The 19,945-nt window shown below is 35.0% G+C and overlaps 1 protein-coding gene across 2 annotated transcripts; it reads right to left on the reverse strand.

Annotated features, from left to right (window-relative positions):
* Nucleotides 1–37: 37 nt before the first annotated feature.
* MMADHC (metabolism of cobalamin associated D) lies at nucleotides 38–15,413 on the reverse strand. Of its 2 annotated transcripts, none has more exons than XM_019737484.2 (8): nucleotides 15,304–15,413; nucleotides 14,754–14,814; nucleotides 11,476–11,620; nucleotides 9,012–9,229; nucleotides 6,661–6,766; nucleotides 5,923–6,053; nucleotides 1,878–1,964; nucleotides 38–560 (listed from the first exon to the last, which is right to left on the reverse strand). In XM_019737484.2, the coding sequence occupies exons 2-8, from the start codon at nucleotides 14,760–14,762 to the stop codon at nucleotides 360–362; spliced, it is 897 nt and encodes a 298-aa protein (XP_019593043.2). In that variant the 5' UTR covers nucleotides 14,763–14,814; nucleotides 15,304–15,413; the 3' UTR covers nucleotides 38–359. The 2 variants fall into 2 exon arrangements, with proteins under 2 accessions (XP_019593043.2, XP_019593041.2); XM_019737482.2 differs by having other exon boundaries at nucleotides 15,240–15,394.
* Between the last annotated feature and the right edge of the window lie 4,532 nt (nucleotides 15,414–19,945).

Consider the following 19,945-nt stretch of genomic DNA (forward strand, 5'->3'; position numbering starts at 1 on the left):
ACATTTTAAAAATACTGCAATGAAAAAACACATATCATCATAACCAAACGTGTGATTTATTTTTGGAGAAAAATAATTAAAACTGAAGCTTTTTTCAATAAAAGGGAGAAATGGCAATAGAAGATCATACCCTGGTTACATGTTAATTACCACATTCTGTACAATGTGGATGTGCTCAACATGTATTCAATGACAATAAGCATTTGAGATTTGAAAAAAATCACAAACCACTTGCCAATGTTGTAAAGAAATGTTGAAATAAATACCTAAAAATAATTAAATTTTATAAACTGAAGCCTTGGACAGTGTTAAGATCCACCCAAATGTTAAGTACAAAGAATACAGTACATAAATTGACATTACTGCTCGTTTCCACTTAATTTCTTCATAATGTAGCTGTCTGGTGTAGCATTTGTAAAGATACTTCCTACAAACACATGGGTTCCCCAGAGACTATGACGAATCACTTTACAGCAGCCAAGATCATCGATTGAGAATCCTAAATGTCGATAGCGTTCATCTGTTTCAAAAAGAGTGTTGTTTGTATATGGTCCAAAAAACTACAAGAAATAAAAAATGAAGTCATATTATCATTAGCAAGAAAGACAATGGCGTAATAACTTTATGCAAACATGAACACATGTATTTTAATACTCCAAATATTTAAAAAATCAAATAAGAAATAAAAAGGTCATATGCAACGCCTACCATGTTTCCCTGAAAACAAGACCTAGACGGACCATCAGCATTAATGCGTCCTTTGGAGCAAAAATTAATGTAAGACTGGGTCTTATTTTAATTTAAGACCCGGTATAATATAATATAATATAATATAATATAATATAATATAATATAATATAGTATAGTATAGTATAGTATAGTATAGTATAGTATAGTATAGTATAGTATAGTATAATATAATACTTGGTCTTATATTAATTTTTGCTCCAAAAGATGCATTAGCGCTGATGGTCCAGCTAGATCTTATTTTCGGGGAAACACTGTACCTACCCTAACTCCTCGTCACCCATATACCTGTACATTCTGCAAATGTAAAATGAATGACCTAGCAAATTTCATGTTATCTAGAACCAAATGCATAACATTACACGACCTTGAAAGATGGAATAAACTTTAGACAATCATCTATGGTTCACCTGTATCATTTTCACGATAAGGAAACTAAAACCCAGAGTAAGTTTTTTATTTCTAGCCTACACTCTATCATGTTTCCCCGAAAATAAGACCGGGTCTTATATTAAGTTTAGCCCCAAAAGACACATTAGGGCTCATGTTCACGGGATGTCATCCTGAAAAATCATGCTAGGGTTTATTTTCCAGTTAGGTCTTATTTTCAGGGAAACACAGTACCTTACTTAACTTTGCGAAGAAATAGTATATATTACTATCTTAAGAGTCAAAACATTAATTTATTACTATTTTTAATGGAAAGAATTTAAAATGTGACCACAATAGTGGCTCAGTTATTTTCTTCAAAGTATATACAGTTTTGTAAGTGTTAATTTCCAAAAAGTTATTTTTCTAAATATTTCTTTTACCATCCATATTTCCTAAATTTTAAAAACAATTTTTTCTTCCTTAAAGAAACTGATTGCTCATTTTCAACTAACAAAAAGTAAACACACAAATTCAATGTACATTAAATAATGAAGAAAGTTAACTGTGAGTGATAAGAAGTCCCTCCAAGTCGTGAATGCAACTCACTCATAGTGGTAATTCTTTGGGTAAAATTGTGAGGTTTTTAAAAAGTCTTAATCTATTTTTACCAAGGTTATAGTTATTAACAATTTTACAATAAACACCATTCCTACTTCAGATTATGTAGTCTGGCTTTCAAATTGTATTTAATTACTTACTGCCAAACCAGATGATGGGTCAATAAAGTCAGCCCAATAGCCTTCAGCTCGAAGAGCATAGCATATTTCCTTAGCACCACTGATGAACTGCATGGAAAAAGACACAAATTATATATGCTTAAGATGGCATTATTGCTATAGATTTTTATTTTTAATATAAAAATTTAAGTATCTTTTGCTTCAGATAGATACCTCAATAAGATTAATAAAAATTAAAACATAAACTGTAAAAAAATAAAATAAAAAAAAACTTTGGACTACTTTCACCAGTCCAAAGACTAATGGTTCATGTAACACTTTCATTTCTTTCAAAGTCTCAATTGTATATTTTTTCTTCTGAATTATTTCCTATTTTAGGAACTATTTCTAATCAGTTCTGTGCTATTAACTCCCAAATTTGTCATGAATTATAAGCTATAGTTGCTATTTTGTATCACAATGAAAATGTTAGAAATAAGGTAAGAAAGGAAAAACTAAATATTCATAATGAAAAGATCTCAATCCTTTATTAATAAGAATGTTTAAAAACATATACTGTATTTTGCCGTGTATAATGTGCACTTTTTTGCCCAAATTTGTGAGTGGAAAAATATTATACAAGTGTAGTACTAATTGTGTATCTATACAACTGTATTAAATTCTTTTATTTATGCTTATGAGTTAAAAGTGTAACTCTGGAAATCAATAATGATATCCATATGCAAAATAATACCCTGGAATACGATAATCGGTTTTGTTGAACTTACCAGGAACTTGCAATGATGGAGAGTTCTTCGTCTTCTATGATGTATAAAAATCGTAAATTTGTTACCGGTACAAAAATTTCTTGTACCTTGTATTTGTTCTTGTAATTATTTGTTACATAAAATTTCTTGTACCGGAATAACAAAAGATATTTTTCCCTGAAAGTTTGGGCCAAAAACGTGGGTGTGCATTATACATGGGAGCACATTATACACAGCAAAATATGGTACTTGTTTGTGTGTCCTTCAAAAACACATCTATCCACTCACATAGTCACGACATTATTTCTGAAAAGGCACACAAAAATAATAGGATAAATGGATAGATCGGGTACAGGGCTGAATGGGATGCTTACTTTTCATTATATACCCCTCTGTATCTTTTGCATAGTATATAATCACACATACCATGTGCAAGTATCGCTATTCAGAATCTTGGTCTTACATCCTAATTCCTATTATGTCTTTATTCATTATCAGAAGTCTAACCAGTGAAAAACACAGTAACAAATATTAGGACAAGATTAGAATGTTTAAAAAGAGGACAGATCATGAATGTTTAAAAACAAGGGCACACAGTTCCACTTACAGCCGTAACAGAGTGACAGGTACCAAACCTGCCATCTGCTGAAAACTATAAAACTGACAGAACTATATGAGGCAACTGATTTTAGGTACTGAACAACAGTCAGACAAAGCTGTAATCTTTAGGAGAGGGGAAACAGATACGGTGATCCCCATACTTGCTCAAGTTTTGTCAGGGGACACCTTCTTGTTGCAGGGCAAAGAAGTGGATTCCAAGCAAAGTGATGGTGTCACCAAGCTGAGCAGGCAGAAAGCAAGAATTTTGGACTGCTGAAGCGTCTGGAATTTGTAGGGTAGAGTACTGGAGAAGAGGGAGATAGATGAGCATACCGGGCTCCAGAGTAGCCTGCAAAGCAACTGGCCCTGGTTCCATCGCCAAGGGCTGAGCTGTGCAGGCACAGGGTGAGATTCTGCGAGGCCTAGCACAGTGCCAGCTGTGGGGCTGAGAGTTGAATGGTGATATCATGGCTGTGCAGTGCTAGGTAACATGGATTTCTGGCCAGCTCAGAATAAAGAGACCTCACTGAGCACCTCTGGCATTCAGCTGAGATCCTTAAAAATCAAAGCTTTAGGAATATGGTCCTAAATGAGGAGTTAGCAAGCTATAACCTGAGCGCCAAATCCAGTCGGCTGCCTGTTGGTGTAAATAGTTTATTGGAACATAGCCATGCCTGTTCATCTACATACTGTCTATGGTTGCTTTAACAATACAAGGGTAAAGTTGAAGAGTGGAGACCCTCTGGCTTACAAAGTCTAACATATTTACTATTTAACTCTACAGAAAAAGTTTGCCGACCCCTGCTATAGAGGTATACGAGTACAACTTAAGCTAACTTATTTTCTCCTACTTTCTTGTAAACTAATGAAACACTTATTTTCTCCCAATAATTTCTTTTAAAAATGAAAAACATAATACTGTGTTCTTTAGATTACGTTCATACTTAACACTGCTATATTTAATTAATCCTCATAATTCATAAAAATAGGAAAACTACTGAATATGGTCTAGAAAAGTCATTAGGATATGTATCAATTTCATGAATAGGTGTGCCATACACAAAAACTAGAAGAGCAAAACAATGTAATTAAACGTTTGCAGAAGTTAACTAAAAGAATCCCAAATTATCACAAAAAGAACCAGTTTAAGTATGTCTCCTAAGATTTCTGTTCATCAATAGCAAACACTGACATCTGCTGGAAAAAATATAGAATTGATTTAAACCATAAAACATAAGCTACATGAGGTTCTAAAATAATCACTAACATCTAAAATAGAAAAATTTTTTTTCCATAGAAAATAAAACAGCTTTAGTCATTATAAAATTAAAAATTCACAAGATATAAGCATGTTGCCATTTCAAAACCCTGAAATTGGTTACAGAAAACTGACTTACAACTATAATGGAGTTAACATCAAATGGGGCTCTGAATCTTTGATAAAAAATTAGGACCACTAGTGGAATGCACATGTGAAAGCTCTCAAGTGACTAAATGACAGTGACAATAAGTATACTCATATATTTATTAAGCATTATCTTAAAATGTAAACAGAAAATGTTTATTGAGTTAATGCTTATTTAAATTACAACTCTCTAAATTCAGATCTCTATCAAATCAGATAACATCTCATGCATCTGTAATTTCCTTGCTAACTAGCATATAACTTGCTCATGGTTGTTAACTACCTCATGAAGTTTATTAGCAAAGCTCTATGTGCGACTTCTAAGTACTATGAAGTCATTACCATGGAATACTTTGTTGAGTGTATAAATTATAATACATTTTTACAAATGTAGAGAACTATACATCCAACCCTAGAGAAAAATACAAAAATTCCTAACATTATCTTGCATGGAGATTAGTAAAGGTAATTTTTTCAACTATAGTTAGCTAAGATCTCCAAGTGAGTTATGCCTAACCTGTCACACAAGCATGGAATATTTCTTTCTATCTTGTAGACAAAGAAATTGATATAACCCAACAACAAACTCTTAGAGAAATAATTATATAATTTTTAAACCTAATACTTTAAGTTACCTCTTAACATTTCTCAGGTTGGTAAAAATAAAGGAAATGCTAATATCCAGGGTAAGCTAGGGTGACTGCATATACACTAAGACAATCATTTTGGTGGGCCAACTGGCAGCATATGTCAAAATTTAAAATGCATATACACTTCTTAATTCAGCAATTCCCTATTTAGGAATCTATAGATATGTGTGTGCACAAAAAATATTTGTAAAATATATTCACTGCCTGTAATAGCAAAAGTCTGATTTTCAACTTATAAATTACTAAGAAAAATTTTAAGTAACTTAAAAAATTTATGGCTTGCCCATGCAATGTAATACAACGCAGATTTTATAAAGAATGAAACATATCTATGTGTAATGTTATGGATTAGAGAGAGGGAGACAGGTATAAAGAGGTTATTTTACTTTTTTGTTGTTTTTATTCTTTTTTCCAAATTTCCTAAAACAGACCTAAATTCAAAAACAAATTGAGGAAAGTACTGGACAGAAGCTAAGTTGTGCAAAAACATGAAAAAAAAAATTGTGGCATTGTCATTCTCACAAAAGATGTAAGTTTGTTAGTACTGAAGTCAGTAAGCAGAGAATTAATAAAGGCTATAAAAGACACCCTACATTTTAAAACATTGGCTCTTTCCTATTTAAGTAAGATCATAAAATTAAATTGTCAGCAACTGAAAGAATTACCTTTTCTAAAAGCATTTCTCTTTCATTTTCTACCTCCTCGCTCCAAACTGTCATATCATTCTTAGTTTTCTGTGTTACAGTCAGAATCACTAGTTTGTTGGTGGACACTTCTGGAAACAGTGATTGAAAATCTATAAATGAAATAAGGATCAAAATTCCAGGGAGAGAATAATTTATTTATAGAAGAAACAGTACATAAAAACACTTCTTTTGAAAAATGATGATTAAGTTAAATTATTGTAGTACCAACTTAGGTTTATAAATGCGTATTATTTTTGAAAAGGATGAAATAAACTTAGTTCTGGTTTGCTTCTGCTCTTGTTGGAAGAACTAAAATATTACTGCCAACAATTCTGAAGAGTAAGTAGGGTTACATAGTATTGGTCTTGTAATCTTCAATAAAAGTTTATTTTTGAGAGTTACCTCAGTATTACATATCAGAGATCATGAAACTATAGCTGTAATAATCACCCAGAAGTGTAATGACGTTAGGGAAAGCTTTAGGGAAAAAGTTATTTAAAATTCTATTCCTACCTAATGAAAGCACGAGATTAGATGTCAGGGGACATTTGAAAGCCTTTCTCTGGGATATGCAATCATTTCCCACCAGACATGTTAAAATAGTAAGTAAAATACAAAGCATTACAATTCCTATGAAGTACGTTATTCAACACATTAAAAAACTAGCGACATTATCTAATACACATCAGCGTAAAAGTGCATGAAAGCACAACATACCTCTTCGCAGCAATTCTGGACATGTTTGGATTGCACACTCTACTTTGGCACTTTCAAAGTAAGTTTCTGCACTGTTAATTTCTTGTTCAACTGGTGCATCACTACCCTAAGGGGAAAAAGACATATAAGTAAACAAAATCTGGAGTTCAAATGAAGTATCGTGCCTGTTATGAACTTGTCTTCCCTAAAAAGTTTTTTTTTTTTTCATAATCCTAATCTAAGTGTTGGTGGGGTAATAAGAATCAGTGTTTTCTTACATATCTAAACTTTTTTGTATGATGAATACAACACCTGAAAATTCTAAAAAATCAAACAAAAAAAGTTGAATAAAAAACCATGAATGTATAAATATACTGATATTCTAAGACTTGACGTGAATAGAAGACGGCTAAGAAATTAAGTAAAACACCATAATTGTGTCTTACAATGTCACCTCTTTGTAGTATCTAATTATCCTTTCTTTTTGTTCATTCTGTAATCTATGAAAAGGGGATAATAACACTAATTTACAAAATAATGTGACTAAATATACAGCTCTCCTACATGAAGAGCTTAGAGGCTTTTATTCAACTGAAGTTTACTGGGAATCTACTATACATCAGACACTATGAACAAATATATGCAATCCAATGTGAAAGTGCTACAGAGTTATGAAAAAAGTCTTCAAACAGTATAGATGGGGAAGAAACTCGCTTTGCTGGGAGAAATCAGTAAAAGACTGAAATCATATTTGAGCTACATGTTAATTAACGTCTATGCTGGATAGGTAGAGAATAGGTGGAATATAGGTTAGGAATTCAAGAGGAAAAACAGTCCAGCAAGAGATAGTAACAGTGCAAAGTCATGCAATCGCCAAAGAGAATGATATATTTCAAGAAAATAAAAAGTATGCTGTGATTGGGGTGCAAAGAGAGTAGGAAGTAGTGGGAGGTAAGGTTTGGAAAAGGGTCAAAACTGTGGAAAGCCTTTTATGCCACATTAAGAAATTCTGACTTTATACGCAATGAGGAACAGCAGGATATAAAAAGTTAATGCTAGTATTGCTGTGGAAGATGTATGGTAATAAGGACGGGCAGGTGATACACTAGTAACAGCCACCTTATTAATCACTTACTACTATACATACTTTCATATTTAATGATCATAACAACTTTGGGCCAGGGATTATTATTATCCCCATTTTATATATAAAAAAACAAGAGGATCAGAAAAGTAAGTAATTCTCTCAAGGTCACAAAATTAAGTAAGTGGCACAGTTAACCTTTGAACCCAGATTTATCCTATCTCCCTAATCCATTATACTATAATGCCTCTAAGAATCTAGGTGAGATAAGGTAGACTGGAACTCTGGTAATATTAGTGAGAATTGAAAGGACACAAATAATTTAAGAGCTATTTCAAAACATAAAAGCAAGAGATTTTATTACTATTTATGGGGTTATAATGGAGAGAGGAGTCAAGGTTGGTACTATAAATTTTATCGTAGGACAATAGGAGGATAGCTAAGTCATTCATACTACTAATAATATGGGAATAAAGCCAGGTTTTGAGAGAAAAAAGGAATTATCTGAGATAAAAACGTCAGGAGAGTCAAATGTATCCCAATATTAGGTTAACCAATATAACCTACAATAACTTTAAGGGGTTGCTTTTAATAATATAGTTTTGATTTAAAAAAAGTAAAATAAAGCAGCTTGAAACTAAAAATATGAAAAATGGTAAACATCAGGGGTTTGACAGAAACTCTGAATTGCATGTAGATTTCTACCTGATTGGGCAACAAAGTAATACTAGTTTAAAAACTCATTTAAAAAAACTCATTATGCAATACCAGTTTAAAAAATCATTAAAAAAACCCCCTCAGAAATTGTGTATTTAAAAAAACCTATTTATAAGTCTTCCTTTTTAGGTTACTAGTATATCTGAAGATTTTCAGAGATCTCAAAATTTTCTTGTCTTTAAATGGATGGAGGAATATAAAATTAGTGGGAATTGGGTCCATATACAAATTACAATTACCATTTATAAAAGTGAAAAACAGGCAATTTAAATTTCCAGAAATGCGAAATAATTAAATTATCTAAATTTGATTAAATAAGCAGTTATTTAAAAATAAATTTTTGAAGAGTTATTTAAGCACCTAAAAAAAGACTGTAATCTAAAGTAAAAATATTGATAGCATATATTATGTATAGGACGATGCCAAGTTTTAAAATTCTATATATGTTGTTTTTGTATGTATTAGAATTAAATATTTTCTTACCTTTCCAATGAAAATAATGTTCATGTAATCAGAAATTAATATAGCATTAATAATGAGAAAAACAGAATAAATAAAATTAACAATTTACCTGAAATTCATTCACATATTGTGCCATCACAAACTCATGTCTTTCACTTGATAAAGGTTCTGCTAGAATATCAGGTAAAGTTTTATGAACCGGGTTTTTCTTCTGTGACATGGTCCCATTGAGGTGACAATCAAAACCTATGTTCCCAGGAAGCTGGAATCTCTGATCCTGAGGACCAAATGGTCCCATAGTTTCATCAGGCCATACTGTTCGAGAGCCTGAAGAGAAAACAACAAGATTAATAATTTTCTCCTTAATAGTCATGTGCATTGGTAAGCAGAAAAAATGAATACTCTTTTTATAGTTAGGCATTTTTTACCTAAATGATGGATTTTTGAAATTTGATTTCTTGTATGAATATAAATGTTAGTGTCAAGTCATTTTCAAAACACTACTCAAAGCAACCAGTTGTCAACTCACAGGCAAGTCTGTAATTAGGAGAAAGATTCAATACAGTACTGTAATTCATATTATGTAATGCTTGATAGTCATTGAAAAGATCATAGTAAATCTTTAGTGATAATGGAGTCCAAGACATACTACATTAAAAGGAAAAGCTAAGTCAAAGAATAGCATATATAACATTGATTTTACAACCTCATATTTATGATTTTCAATTCAGAAAAAGAGATCTAAAAGGAAACATACTGAACTTAATAGGGGTTACCCTTGGGGAGAGGCGTGGAGTTGCTGTTACCCGGTGGCACAAAACATTAATTGGCTGGGAAAAATCCTGTATGAACCAAAGCGACATAATGCTGTTTACCAGCCACATGAATTAATATGGATTAAATACTTTTAGAAGAATAGATTACCCTTTAAAAATATGCTAACTTGTGAAAAAATATACTTCTGGATTTTTAAAAAGACCTAGAAAAGAATACAGTAGAAAACTAAACAAAGAAATACTCAAGAGTAGGCGTTTTGTTTACAGAAAGGGACAACTGCTAAAGACATTAGTTGGCAATGAAAATAATTTTTCAATATTCTGCCGAAGCTGAGAGACTAAAAATGGTCATTTCAATATGGCTGCTCCATCACTAGATTAGGAGTGCCACCATACCCCTTTTCCACACCGATGACAGACATCATCCATTAATCATGAAACTCTTTCCTGCTGAACCCAGACACTATCTCATCATTCTCAATCCAAACACTCTAGCCTAATACTTCTCAAACTTTAAAGTATTTAAGAATCATCTGAGAAATTGTAAAAATGCAGATTCTTAGTTAGTAGGTCTGGAGTGGGGCTCAAGATTCTTCATTTCTAACAAGTTTCCAGATGATGCTGAGGCTACTGGCCTGAAGACCACACTGACTAATAAGGCTCTGCACAGCCACTAATGATCGACTGCAGTCAGTTCCTGAGCTAAAACGTATCAGCTAATTTTGAACAAGGTGGGTTTTAAAGACTATTTAAATCTAAGTCTCTTGAAAGAAAATAAATATCCCACATTAATAGATTTGAGCACATTTTCATGTTTGCTAGACATTTAGGTTTTCTCTTCCAGGAAGAGTCTGTTCGTATCCATTTTTAAAATTTTTTGTTTGGTTTTCTGCTGGGTTGTTTTTTTTCCTATTGGTCTATAAAAATTCTTTATATATTCAGGAAACAAACACTATACATTCTGAATGACAAATCTTGCAGTTATGATACACGTGTGTTTAGCCTCCAGATGATATACATTGGAGAGTAATCCGAGATGGAGTTACAAAACGGGGGCAACAAAACCGGAAGGCTTTGCATGCTCAACTGAGCTTATATCACATTGTAAGTAATGTGTTGTATGAAAAAAGGATTCCATGCCCAATCCCTTGAGGATACATGATGTTAGGTTCCCAAGGGCCCTTCCTTAATACTTCAGTGTGCATTATAAACCTCCAAGACAGAACTATGGCATAAAGCATTTCTAAAATTTACCTAATCAGAGAACTTAAAAAAAATTTTTTAGACCTTGAAAAATTTTCAAAGCAAGAGGACAGTTTGGGAACTGCTACTGAAAGCAGTGGCAGATAACCAAGGTTTATCACGGAAGTGACACGACTGAAATGTTTTAGGATTAATATGACAGTGGTGTGCAAGATGGATTAGAAGAAGCAGACTTTGTAGATAGCGGGTTCAATAAACACATATAAAACGTGCCAGCTATATTAAAGAAATTCAGCAAAGAATAGCTAAAAGTAATAACATTGTTTAATTGGATTAAAAGAAGATTTGTTTGAGGGAGGATTGCAGGTTTGAAGACAGAAACTAAAGTTTAAGAAAGTAAGTTTTAGAAACCAATATTCTTTCTTTTTTATGTTGTAGCTTTCTGACACAAATATTTAGGCAGAGCTGATTTTATTTCCAATGGGATAAACTCAACTTTAGAAAATCTGTAAAACCTTAAGAAGAAATATTACAGGAAACATAACTTGAAATGTTTTGCAAGTTACAATTAAAGAAATAGTAACTTTTACTTACATATATCGGGAGGTGCAGTGGCCACATGAGACTCATCAGAACCTGAAGAGCCTGCAGTTGAAAAGGCTTTGGGGTTTACAACTCTTTTAACTAAAGAGTAAAATCCTGGGAGATAGGAAACCAGTCTGGACCTGTTACAGAGCACCTAAGAATGATACACATATTTAAATTACTTATTCTGTATATAAGTATTATACTTACATAGGCCATCTCTAGCAAATCCTCACACTGCAATATGTCTTTAAAACCAACATTTATTCTACTACTGATAACCTACCATATGACAAGCATGTATATTAAAATTTTAAAAATAAACATGAACATTCAAAGATACAAACCAATAATGAGTTACTTTGGGTAAAAGTATATGGCTAGAATTAAGAGTACCACATTAGAGAGACTAGCAACCTCTAAAAGTTGCCCCTTTTAGCAATACTAAAAAGGCAGCACAACTAATAAGGTTTTTCTCCTTTCAAAATACAGACTTTGAAAACCTTTTGTAGGACCAAAACCTGTTTACTTTTTAACGCTTCTTTTACGGCTATAAATTGTGCTCTTTAAGTCCCACGTCATTCTTCCTCTTGGTTTATGGCAATGTCTACTTTCTTCCATGTTAGCACTTATCTTTGTGGTACATTTTCTGCTCCTATGTTCATTTCCTAAGTCAGTTATGATGGATGAATGTATAAACATCTTTCATGCGTAAACTTTTAGCAAAATACTTGAGTCAGAATAATTTAATGCAGGGGTTGGCAAACTATAGCAAAACACAGCTTGTTTGTTTTGGTTATAAAGTATTATTGTAACAACCACACCCATTTTTTTATGTATTGTCTATGGCTGTTTTCATGCCATAATGGCAAAGTTAAGTAGTTGCACAGACAACCTATGGTACACAAAGCCTAAAAAATTTACTATCTGGCATTTTACATTAAAGAAAAAAAACGCCAGCTCTTAGCTTAGAGAAAAAAAAAAAATATGGGTATCATATCTGTAAAATGGTATTAAAAGATTTGAATAATTAAGAGATCTTTGAAGAAGCAAAAAAAGTTTCATGGAGGATATACTAGGTTTTAAAGAAGTACTAGAAATTTGTGGGGGACTTTCAGGAACAAAAGCATGGAGCCACAAAAGGTATACTCAGAAGAGTGAAAAGTTCAGTGAGGGAGGGTATAAGGGAGTGAAATAAAAAACAGGTTTGAAAGTTAACTTGTGGGCAATTATAAAAGGCTCTATATTTGACACAGACAGTAAATGTCCTGTTACATCAAGATACTAAATCAGATATTTTATTCTGTAAGCAAGGGATAAAGTAAACTGATAAAAACAAATGTTTTAAAGAATGTACCATAAAGGGCAATATAGAGAATGGACTGGAGAGAGATTAGCGAGGTGGTATGAAAACTAGTTACCAGGATGTTGAAATAGTCTAGACATGTGATACTTTAGAATCACTTTTTCACACAGCATTCTGAAATCCCACCCATGTGTTCTATTTCTTTCCCTAAGTGCAAGAGAACATTGGAACTGGTCCTTCTACCGCTCTGACATAATTTCTTACTAATTTTACCCCCCTTTCCCTTACTCCACTCTTTAGTCACATAAAGATATCTACCTGACATTTCCCATATTTCTCTGCCTTCTTTTATACTGTCACAAGATTTCTTCAGCTCAAATGCCCCTTTCTCTCTCCTAAGCTTTACAAATTCCAACTCTTTCTTCAAGATCTGGATAAACAGAAACTCCTTTATGTGTCTCCAAATCATTCTGCCCACCAGAAAATTTAAGCATCCTCCCTCGGGTCTGTACCCAACCTGCCCAAAAAGACAAAAATGTAATTATTAGGCTTTTTACCTACTAGACAGAGTTTTGAGTATTTCTATAATACTATAAATTTATATATTTATAATTGAGGGCATTTAACAGATTGAATATGCCTCAGTATCTAAAGGCAATTTAAAATTTAAAATTCCAAAAATATTTGAGCAAAGCCTCAAAATATTATGAGGCTCATTAAGAGATTAGCTGAAGGGGTATTGTAATATGAAATAGCAAAAAATCAACAGACGTTAGCAACTATGGGCCATGTCCTGTGCTAAGGGCTTCAGATACAATGTTTTACTTAACTCGCACAATACTTGTATATGCTGTTATTAATGTTAATTTAAGCATGAGTATTAAAATATTATTTGTGATCTTTTACATTACTTCACAAACAAAAACAAAAAGGTTGTCCAAATTATTTTAGAAATCGCCGAATATTAAGTATTATATTAGCCTCTGAGTATCAAGGCCACTAGATTCTATTTTATTTTTTCTTGATGGTAAAGCCTTTAACAAAAGTCATATAATAAAATGTAAGTTTGGTTCCAAGTTTAAGAAAAACCTAGTCATCAAGTCTCATTTTAGTGGCAAAACCAACCAGTATTTAATTTGTTCACTGAAATAGCTGATGACAGTACAGTTTGTGCCAAACTTTACCCTTTAACCTGTGATTCTCAAATCCTTTATTGTGGACGTGGAATATTTTGTGCAAACTTGATAAATTTTATGACACTGGGTCAGCTGGTAAATAAAATAATTTAAAATTACAACCAATAAAATCCCTCAAACATCAGAAGAGCCACTTTATTTTGGTTTGAGGATCAGAATGTGTTTTTTATATGATTAACTTCAAACAAACCTAGGATTCTAGACTTGGGAAGATGACAAGCTATTGAGTTAATTTTAAAACGCTTATTGATATATAAAAGAAAAACAGTCTTTTAGGCACTGTCTTAGGAGTGCCTAAGTTCTGCTTTTGGTCATGTGAGGAGAAAATATGGTCTATACCAAAGATTGAAAACTGTTCATCTATGAAACGCAACCACATCCATCCACAGACATTTTTGTGAGGGCCACAGTGTTACAAGAAATTTGAACTGGATACCAACATTGAGATATTGTGAGATTTCATACAAAAGGTCCAGATCTGGGGCCTTTCTTGAAAACTCGTAAGATCTGGCAGCACTGGGTTTACATTCCCAAACGGCATTAGTTAGCAACAAATCACTGAGCTAAGGAAAGGCTGCTGTTTCCTTTGTATCAGAAATGAACACTTCAGTTTGTCAAATCCCACCGAGGCCCTTAATTTACTCGTGTAGCCTCTGAAGCACGGGCTTTTATGACTCTTGCTATGTATGCTCACTAAATCGTTGAAGACAGACATAACTGCATATTTCATTACCAATATCCATTCAGCATCTACAATGCATATAAACGAATACTAATTTACTCACATTGGCCATTTCTAGCGCAGAGGGCAGACGCAAAATACCTTTCCTTTCCGTAGAGTGATTCCTGGGAAAGGACAAAACAGGCTAGTGACGGATTAAACTCTAACAACAGGCCGCTCGGGTAACGTCCACTCTCTCCTTGTGTGTCCCTCCATTGCGACAGGACCCAAATCCAAGCTTTCCCCGTAACCCACGGAGGCCAGAACGCGCCCCCCGGCTTCCGCCCACAGGGACCCCGCAGCGCTAAGCCGGCCCGGGCTCCGCCCGCGGAAAACAACTCGGAGCAGGTGCGGGCGGGGACGGGCGGCCGGCAGCCAGGGCCCTGTCCTGAGGGTCGAAGCAGGTATTTTAACAGGTCAGGGCTGCCAGACAACAGCTCCGAGCAAAGGTTCGAGTTGAGCTGAAGGGTGAGGAAGCGAAAAGAGCCTAAAGACAGTGACAGGACGACTGGGGACAGCGACATGGGCACTGTGGGAATAGAGGCAATACCGAGAGCTGTGGCCCGAAGACGGGCAAATTTGGAGGAGCTATCGCGGACGGAAACCAGCCATACCAGTCACCACCACCACCTCCAGCTGTTCCAGACCCTGACTCTTCCCGCCGTCAAAATGGCGGCGACAGCAGTGGGGGTAGCGCCTACGCTGGCAGTGACCAGGCTGAAGGAGTTGCTTCCGAGCGCATCGATGCGAAGGATCGTCGAACCGATGATGCGCACGCGTATAATAGGCCTACGCAGAGCTGGTCTTCCATTGGATAGTCCCGGGCCAAAGATGTGGGAGGAGAAAAGATGAGGTGCGGGTGACTTGGATAAATGGCGGCGAGGGCTCCTGATCTCTTAGGACATCATTTCATTTCGTTCATGATAGCTCATTGATAGAGTCCACTCACCCCAAGACTTTCTTACTGGTTCCCAGGAGATACAGTCTTCTGTTCTTTGTGTCTTAGTTATTTTTCATGAATCACTGTTTTTGAGCAAAGGGCACGTATGTTTTTTCCCTTGTGTATCAGACCCTTAATAGGCTCAAAATACGTATGTATATCAAACGACTTGTTTATAAATAGTATATAATTTTCATTTATCAATTGTATTTTTTTGATTAAGTCAAGTCCGTACTTTGTTCATACCAATATTTCTAGTTGGGTCATTAGTTTCATCTTTCTGTCTTTAGTTTCATCACTTCTAAAACAGGAATAATAATAGTGCCCACCTCATAGACTGTGAAGATTAAATCAGTTAATATATGGCTAACACTTGTATAGTGATATGTGTACGTGTGCACGGGCGTGCGCACACACACACAGAGACACACACACACACCCCTCAGAGCTTGGGAGTCACAGAGGCTTCACAGAAGGATCACTGAACTGAGTGTCGAATTTACTGACAACTCATTATTTTTTTCATGCCTCATGATTTCTTTTTTAATTTGGCTTACATGTCCAGGTTATATAACAAGATTTCTGGTTGTATGATGATGGTAAACCTTTTGAGACTAGGAACCCTGTGTATTCGTATTTGCCATGATAGAAAATCACCTATCAGGTACAAGTGGGAGATAAAAGGAGTGATCAATGGTGTGGCAGGAGGCTGTCACGAATAACTTCATAGCAGAGGTGATGCTTTAACTGTGTTTTTGAAAGATGAGTAGGCGTTTGCTTGAATGCCAAGAAAAGGTAAGGGGTGAGGACATTTTAGGCAAAGGAAGCAGTGTGAACCGAGATATGGAATCCAGAACACTATGGGCAGTTGGGGAAAAACACAGGTAATCAAGGGGTCGAGGTGGAGGTTGACGGGGGCCAGATCACAGCCTTCAGTGCAATAGTAAGGTAGATGTAATCCCAGAAGCAATGAGAAGCAACTGGTCAGATTTATGCAGAGTCATGGCATTATCAGATTTGTGTCTTGGGAAGATCTTCTGGCTTCAATGCAGAGGACTGGTTGGAAGAATGTGGGATTGAAATTGGATCAACTGGATAGGAGACTATTGCTGTGTCCATGAGAAGGACCACGAGAGACTGAACTCAGGGCAGGGGGATGTTGAGAGTCAACACAACATAGCTATCCATTGGTTGTAGATGAGGGAAAGGGGACAAGTTGAAGATAATCTTAAGTTTTTGACTTAGGATAATTGATGAATGGAGTTGCTTTTGCTGAGGTAGGGAATCCAGTAATATTAATACTTGTGGAATGTATGGTCGGTGGTGGAACTTGGATAGGAATTTTTCCATCATCTATTTTAATCTCATAATAGTTCAGAAAATGGTGGTATTATTATCCTCATGTTAAATGCGAGCAATTAAAGCACAAAGAGGTTAAGTGTATTACTGAAGCTTCCAAGGCTGTATTTAAATCTAGGTATGTTAGGTTAAAAAATAGTGTTCTCTTTCTCATAGATATTGTCTCCCAGGAGGAGAACAGGTTTTAGGAGAAAGATAATGAATTTAGTTTGAGATATCTTGAGTTTTAAGATGACTGAGGGACATTCATATGTTGTCAATAAGTCACTTGATAGTAGTCCTATGGCTCAGGAAAGTGCTTTATTTGAAGACAGAGATTTGAGGGTCATTGACATATGGGTAATAGTTAAGGCCAAGGAACCCCTTAACCTGGAGTTCAACAATAGGCTTTATGGGAAGGGAGGAAGTTCTGTGAAACTTCTTAAAATATCCACAAATGTTTGTATGTTTGTAAATAGATCCCCTTTTTTCCCCTCTAGGGATAGAGTGCAGCACTTTCTCAGATTCTTAAAGGAGTTTGCAACTCTGAAAAGATCAAGAACCACTAGTATAAAATAGAAAAGAAAAAGGACAAAACCCAGAACACCAGGAAACATTGATTAAAGGGGTAACAGCAGAAGAAAAGGTAGCAACAGAGACTGAGAAGTTTCAATCTGAGGATGGTAGGAAATCAGGAAAGAGAGACGAGTATTCTAGACATAAAGATGATAATTGCTCAGTATTATTAGATGCTACAAAAAGTTCTTATTGAGAACCAAAAAACAGTCCTTTGTATTTGATAAATAAGGTCTCTTTGCCAGAGGAGTTTCAGTGGAGTGGGGTGGAATTTTGATTACTGTGGGTAGTCAAAGGCTGAAACAAACATCTTGAGGATGGAGACTTTATCTGTTCACTGTATTCCTGGGACTTCACTGTATTCCTATCACAAAGAGGTGATCAATAAGTAGTTGTTGAAAGTTGACCAGATGAAGAAGTGATGACCATTAATAACAAGCTGCCATTAATGACAGCTGCTTTTTGTTGTTCTATTTCCAGGCTCCATACCTTTGATAACATCCGTCAACCCAAAACTTGGATGGGGAAGTAGTGGTGTCTACATTTTATAAATGAAGAAACTGAGACTCAGAGACACTAAGTAAACTGCCTGATGCTGTACAACTACGTGTAGTGATGACTGTGAGCTTCAAACTTAGATTTGTCTGGCTCCAAAATTTTTATTGCTTCCACAACAATAAAACTACAGAGAAGAGAGAGAGGTGAGTAGCTTTCTCTCAACTGTTATTCCAACTTCCCTTATCTATTTGCCTTCTTCCTTTCACTCTCTCGGAGTGTTCTTATTCTTCAGAGACAAAGCAAGGCCTTTACAGAACTATAAAGATTGATCAAAGTAGCAGATTATGTGATTATTCAGAGGCCAATATGTAATCCTTGGGGTTTTCTTTCTCTTATCACTCTTACAGCTGCCTGCATTAATGTTTTTTGATAAACATATGGCTTCCCTTTTATTCTAGAAAACACTGATTCTCCATAACAAAGGATGCATACTTAAGCTAACTAAGGAATACATAGTTATCATTAACTGCTGACAAAGACTATTGTTTTGCAGGTAGCGCTTTATGTAGAGACAATAGGATTATAAAACCAAAAGAGACAAGAGGGAATATTTTCTGCTCAGCCAAGCATATCTAAAGCACATTAGAAATTTAGAGACAATATTCTGTGTTATTATAAGAAAGGTTGCATGGAACTATTACATGGTTGCAAGAAATGACATGTAAAAGAAGGATAATAATAGAAATTACCAAAGGGCATGGATAAAAGAAAAAGTATGTGAACACTTGGTTTTTATTCTTTGACTTGGTCATAGAACTCAACTGTTGAGAACAATCTTTTTGAGTTGCCGCATTGGTGCTGCAATTGCTCTTTAGTATTTGATACATTAAGATAGGCATATGTTTTGGCCATTTCTAGAAAGCTCAAGGTTTTTCTGGAAACCTCTTGTATGTTCTAGCCATTCATTGTTAGATGGAAATACATGAAAGTTATAGAGAAACGTTATAGAATGTGAATGTTACATGTCTCTAATGTCTCTTTCTCTGGAGCACTGACAGTGGTTTTGGAACTAGAAGGAGAAAAACGTTGAATTTCCAAAATGAAACAATTCTAAAGCCACTCAGATGTTGGTGTTATGAACAATTCTGATGCATTTTTTATAAAACTTTTATTTATTTTAAGTGTGTTTTTCCAGGACCCATCAGCTCCAAGTCAACTAGTTGTTTCAATCTAGTTGTGGAGAGCGCAGCTCACGGTGGCCCATGTGGGGATTGAACTGGCAACCTTGTTGTTAAGAGCACTGTGCTCTAACCACCTGAGCTAACCAGCTGCCCTGGATGCATTTTTGTTATAGCCCTTTCTTCCCAATTATATTTCCTGCAGCAAATAATGTTATGAAAATGTATAGACTATATAGAGGTCATAATGGAAGAGGAATCCTTGATTTCATATTTTGATTTTTGGTTTGCATGTGACTTATCCAGCCTGTCACTGGACTTGAATTGTGATACTAGATATAACAATTATCTCTCGGCTCTTCTGTGTGTCTCTCATCATTACAATGATATTATCTACTTCATAGATATTTAAAGGGTGATATGACACAGTGTATGAGACTGATCTATGACTAGCACTGTGCAGGACACTTCGCAGTGGACAGTAAATGTTAGCTGTCGTCTTCCTCACCATCATGAGCATCATCATCATCATTATTGAACTCCTCTGAGCTCTATTCTTGTAGGGAGGTGATGATGCTTGTAAGGAGCGTTGGTTCCCAGATACATGCACAGTGTTTATGGGGTTGATGCTGCCCTGGGCCTTCCTGTCTCTTTGGTACCAGGAAATGGTTTGGTCTTGAAAGGGACAGGCATGGGTTTAGGTGTGACTTGCATGAGGATGTTGGC

This window comes from Rhinolophus sinicus, linkage group LG01 (assembly GCF_036562045.2).
Source record: "Rhinolophus sinicus isolate RSC01 linkage group LG01, ASM3656204v1, whole genome shotgun sequence".
Taxonomy (NCBI): domain Eukaryota; kingdom Metazoa; phylum Chordata; class Mammalia; order Chiroptera; family Rhinolophidae; genus Rhinolophus; species Rhinolophus sinicus.

Coding starts and splice junctions, on each gene's coding strand:
- MMADHC (XM_019737484.2), bottom strand. Junction 6,767..9,011: donor AATATGTGAATGAATTTCAG/GTAAATTGTTAA, acceptor TTTTCCCCTTAG/GGTAGTGATGCACCAGTTGA. Junction 6,054..6,660: donor TCCAGAATTGCTGCGAAGAG/GTATGTTGTGCT, acceptor TTTCATTTATAG/ATTTTCAATCACTGTTTCCA.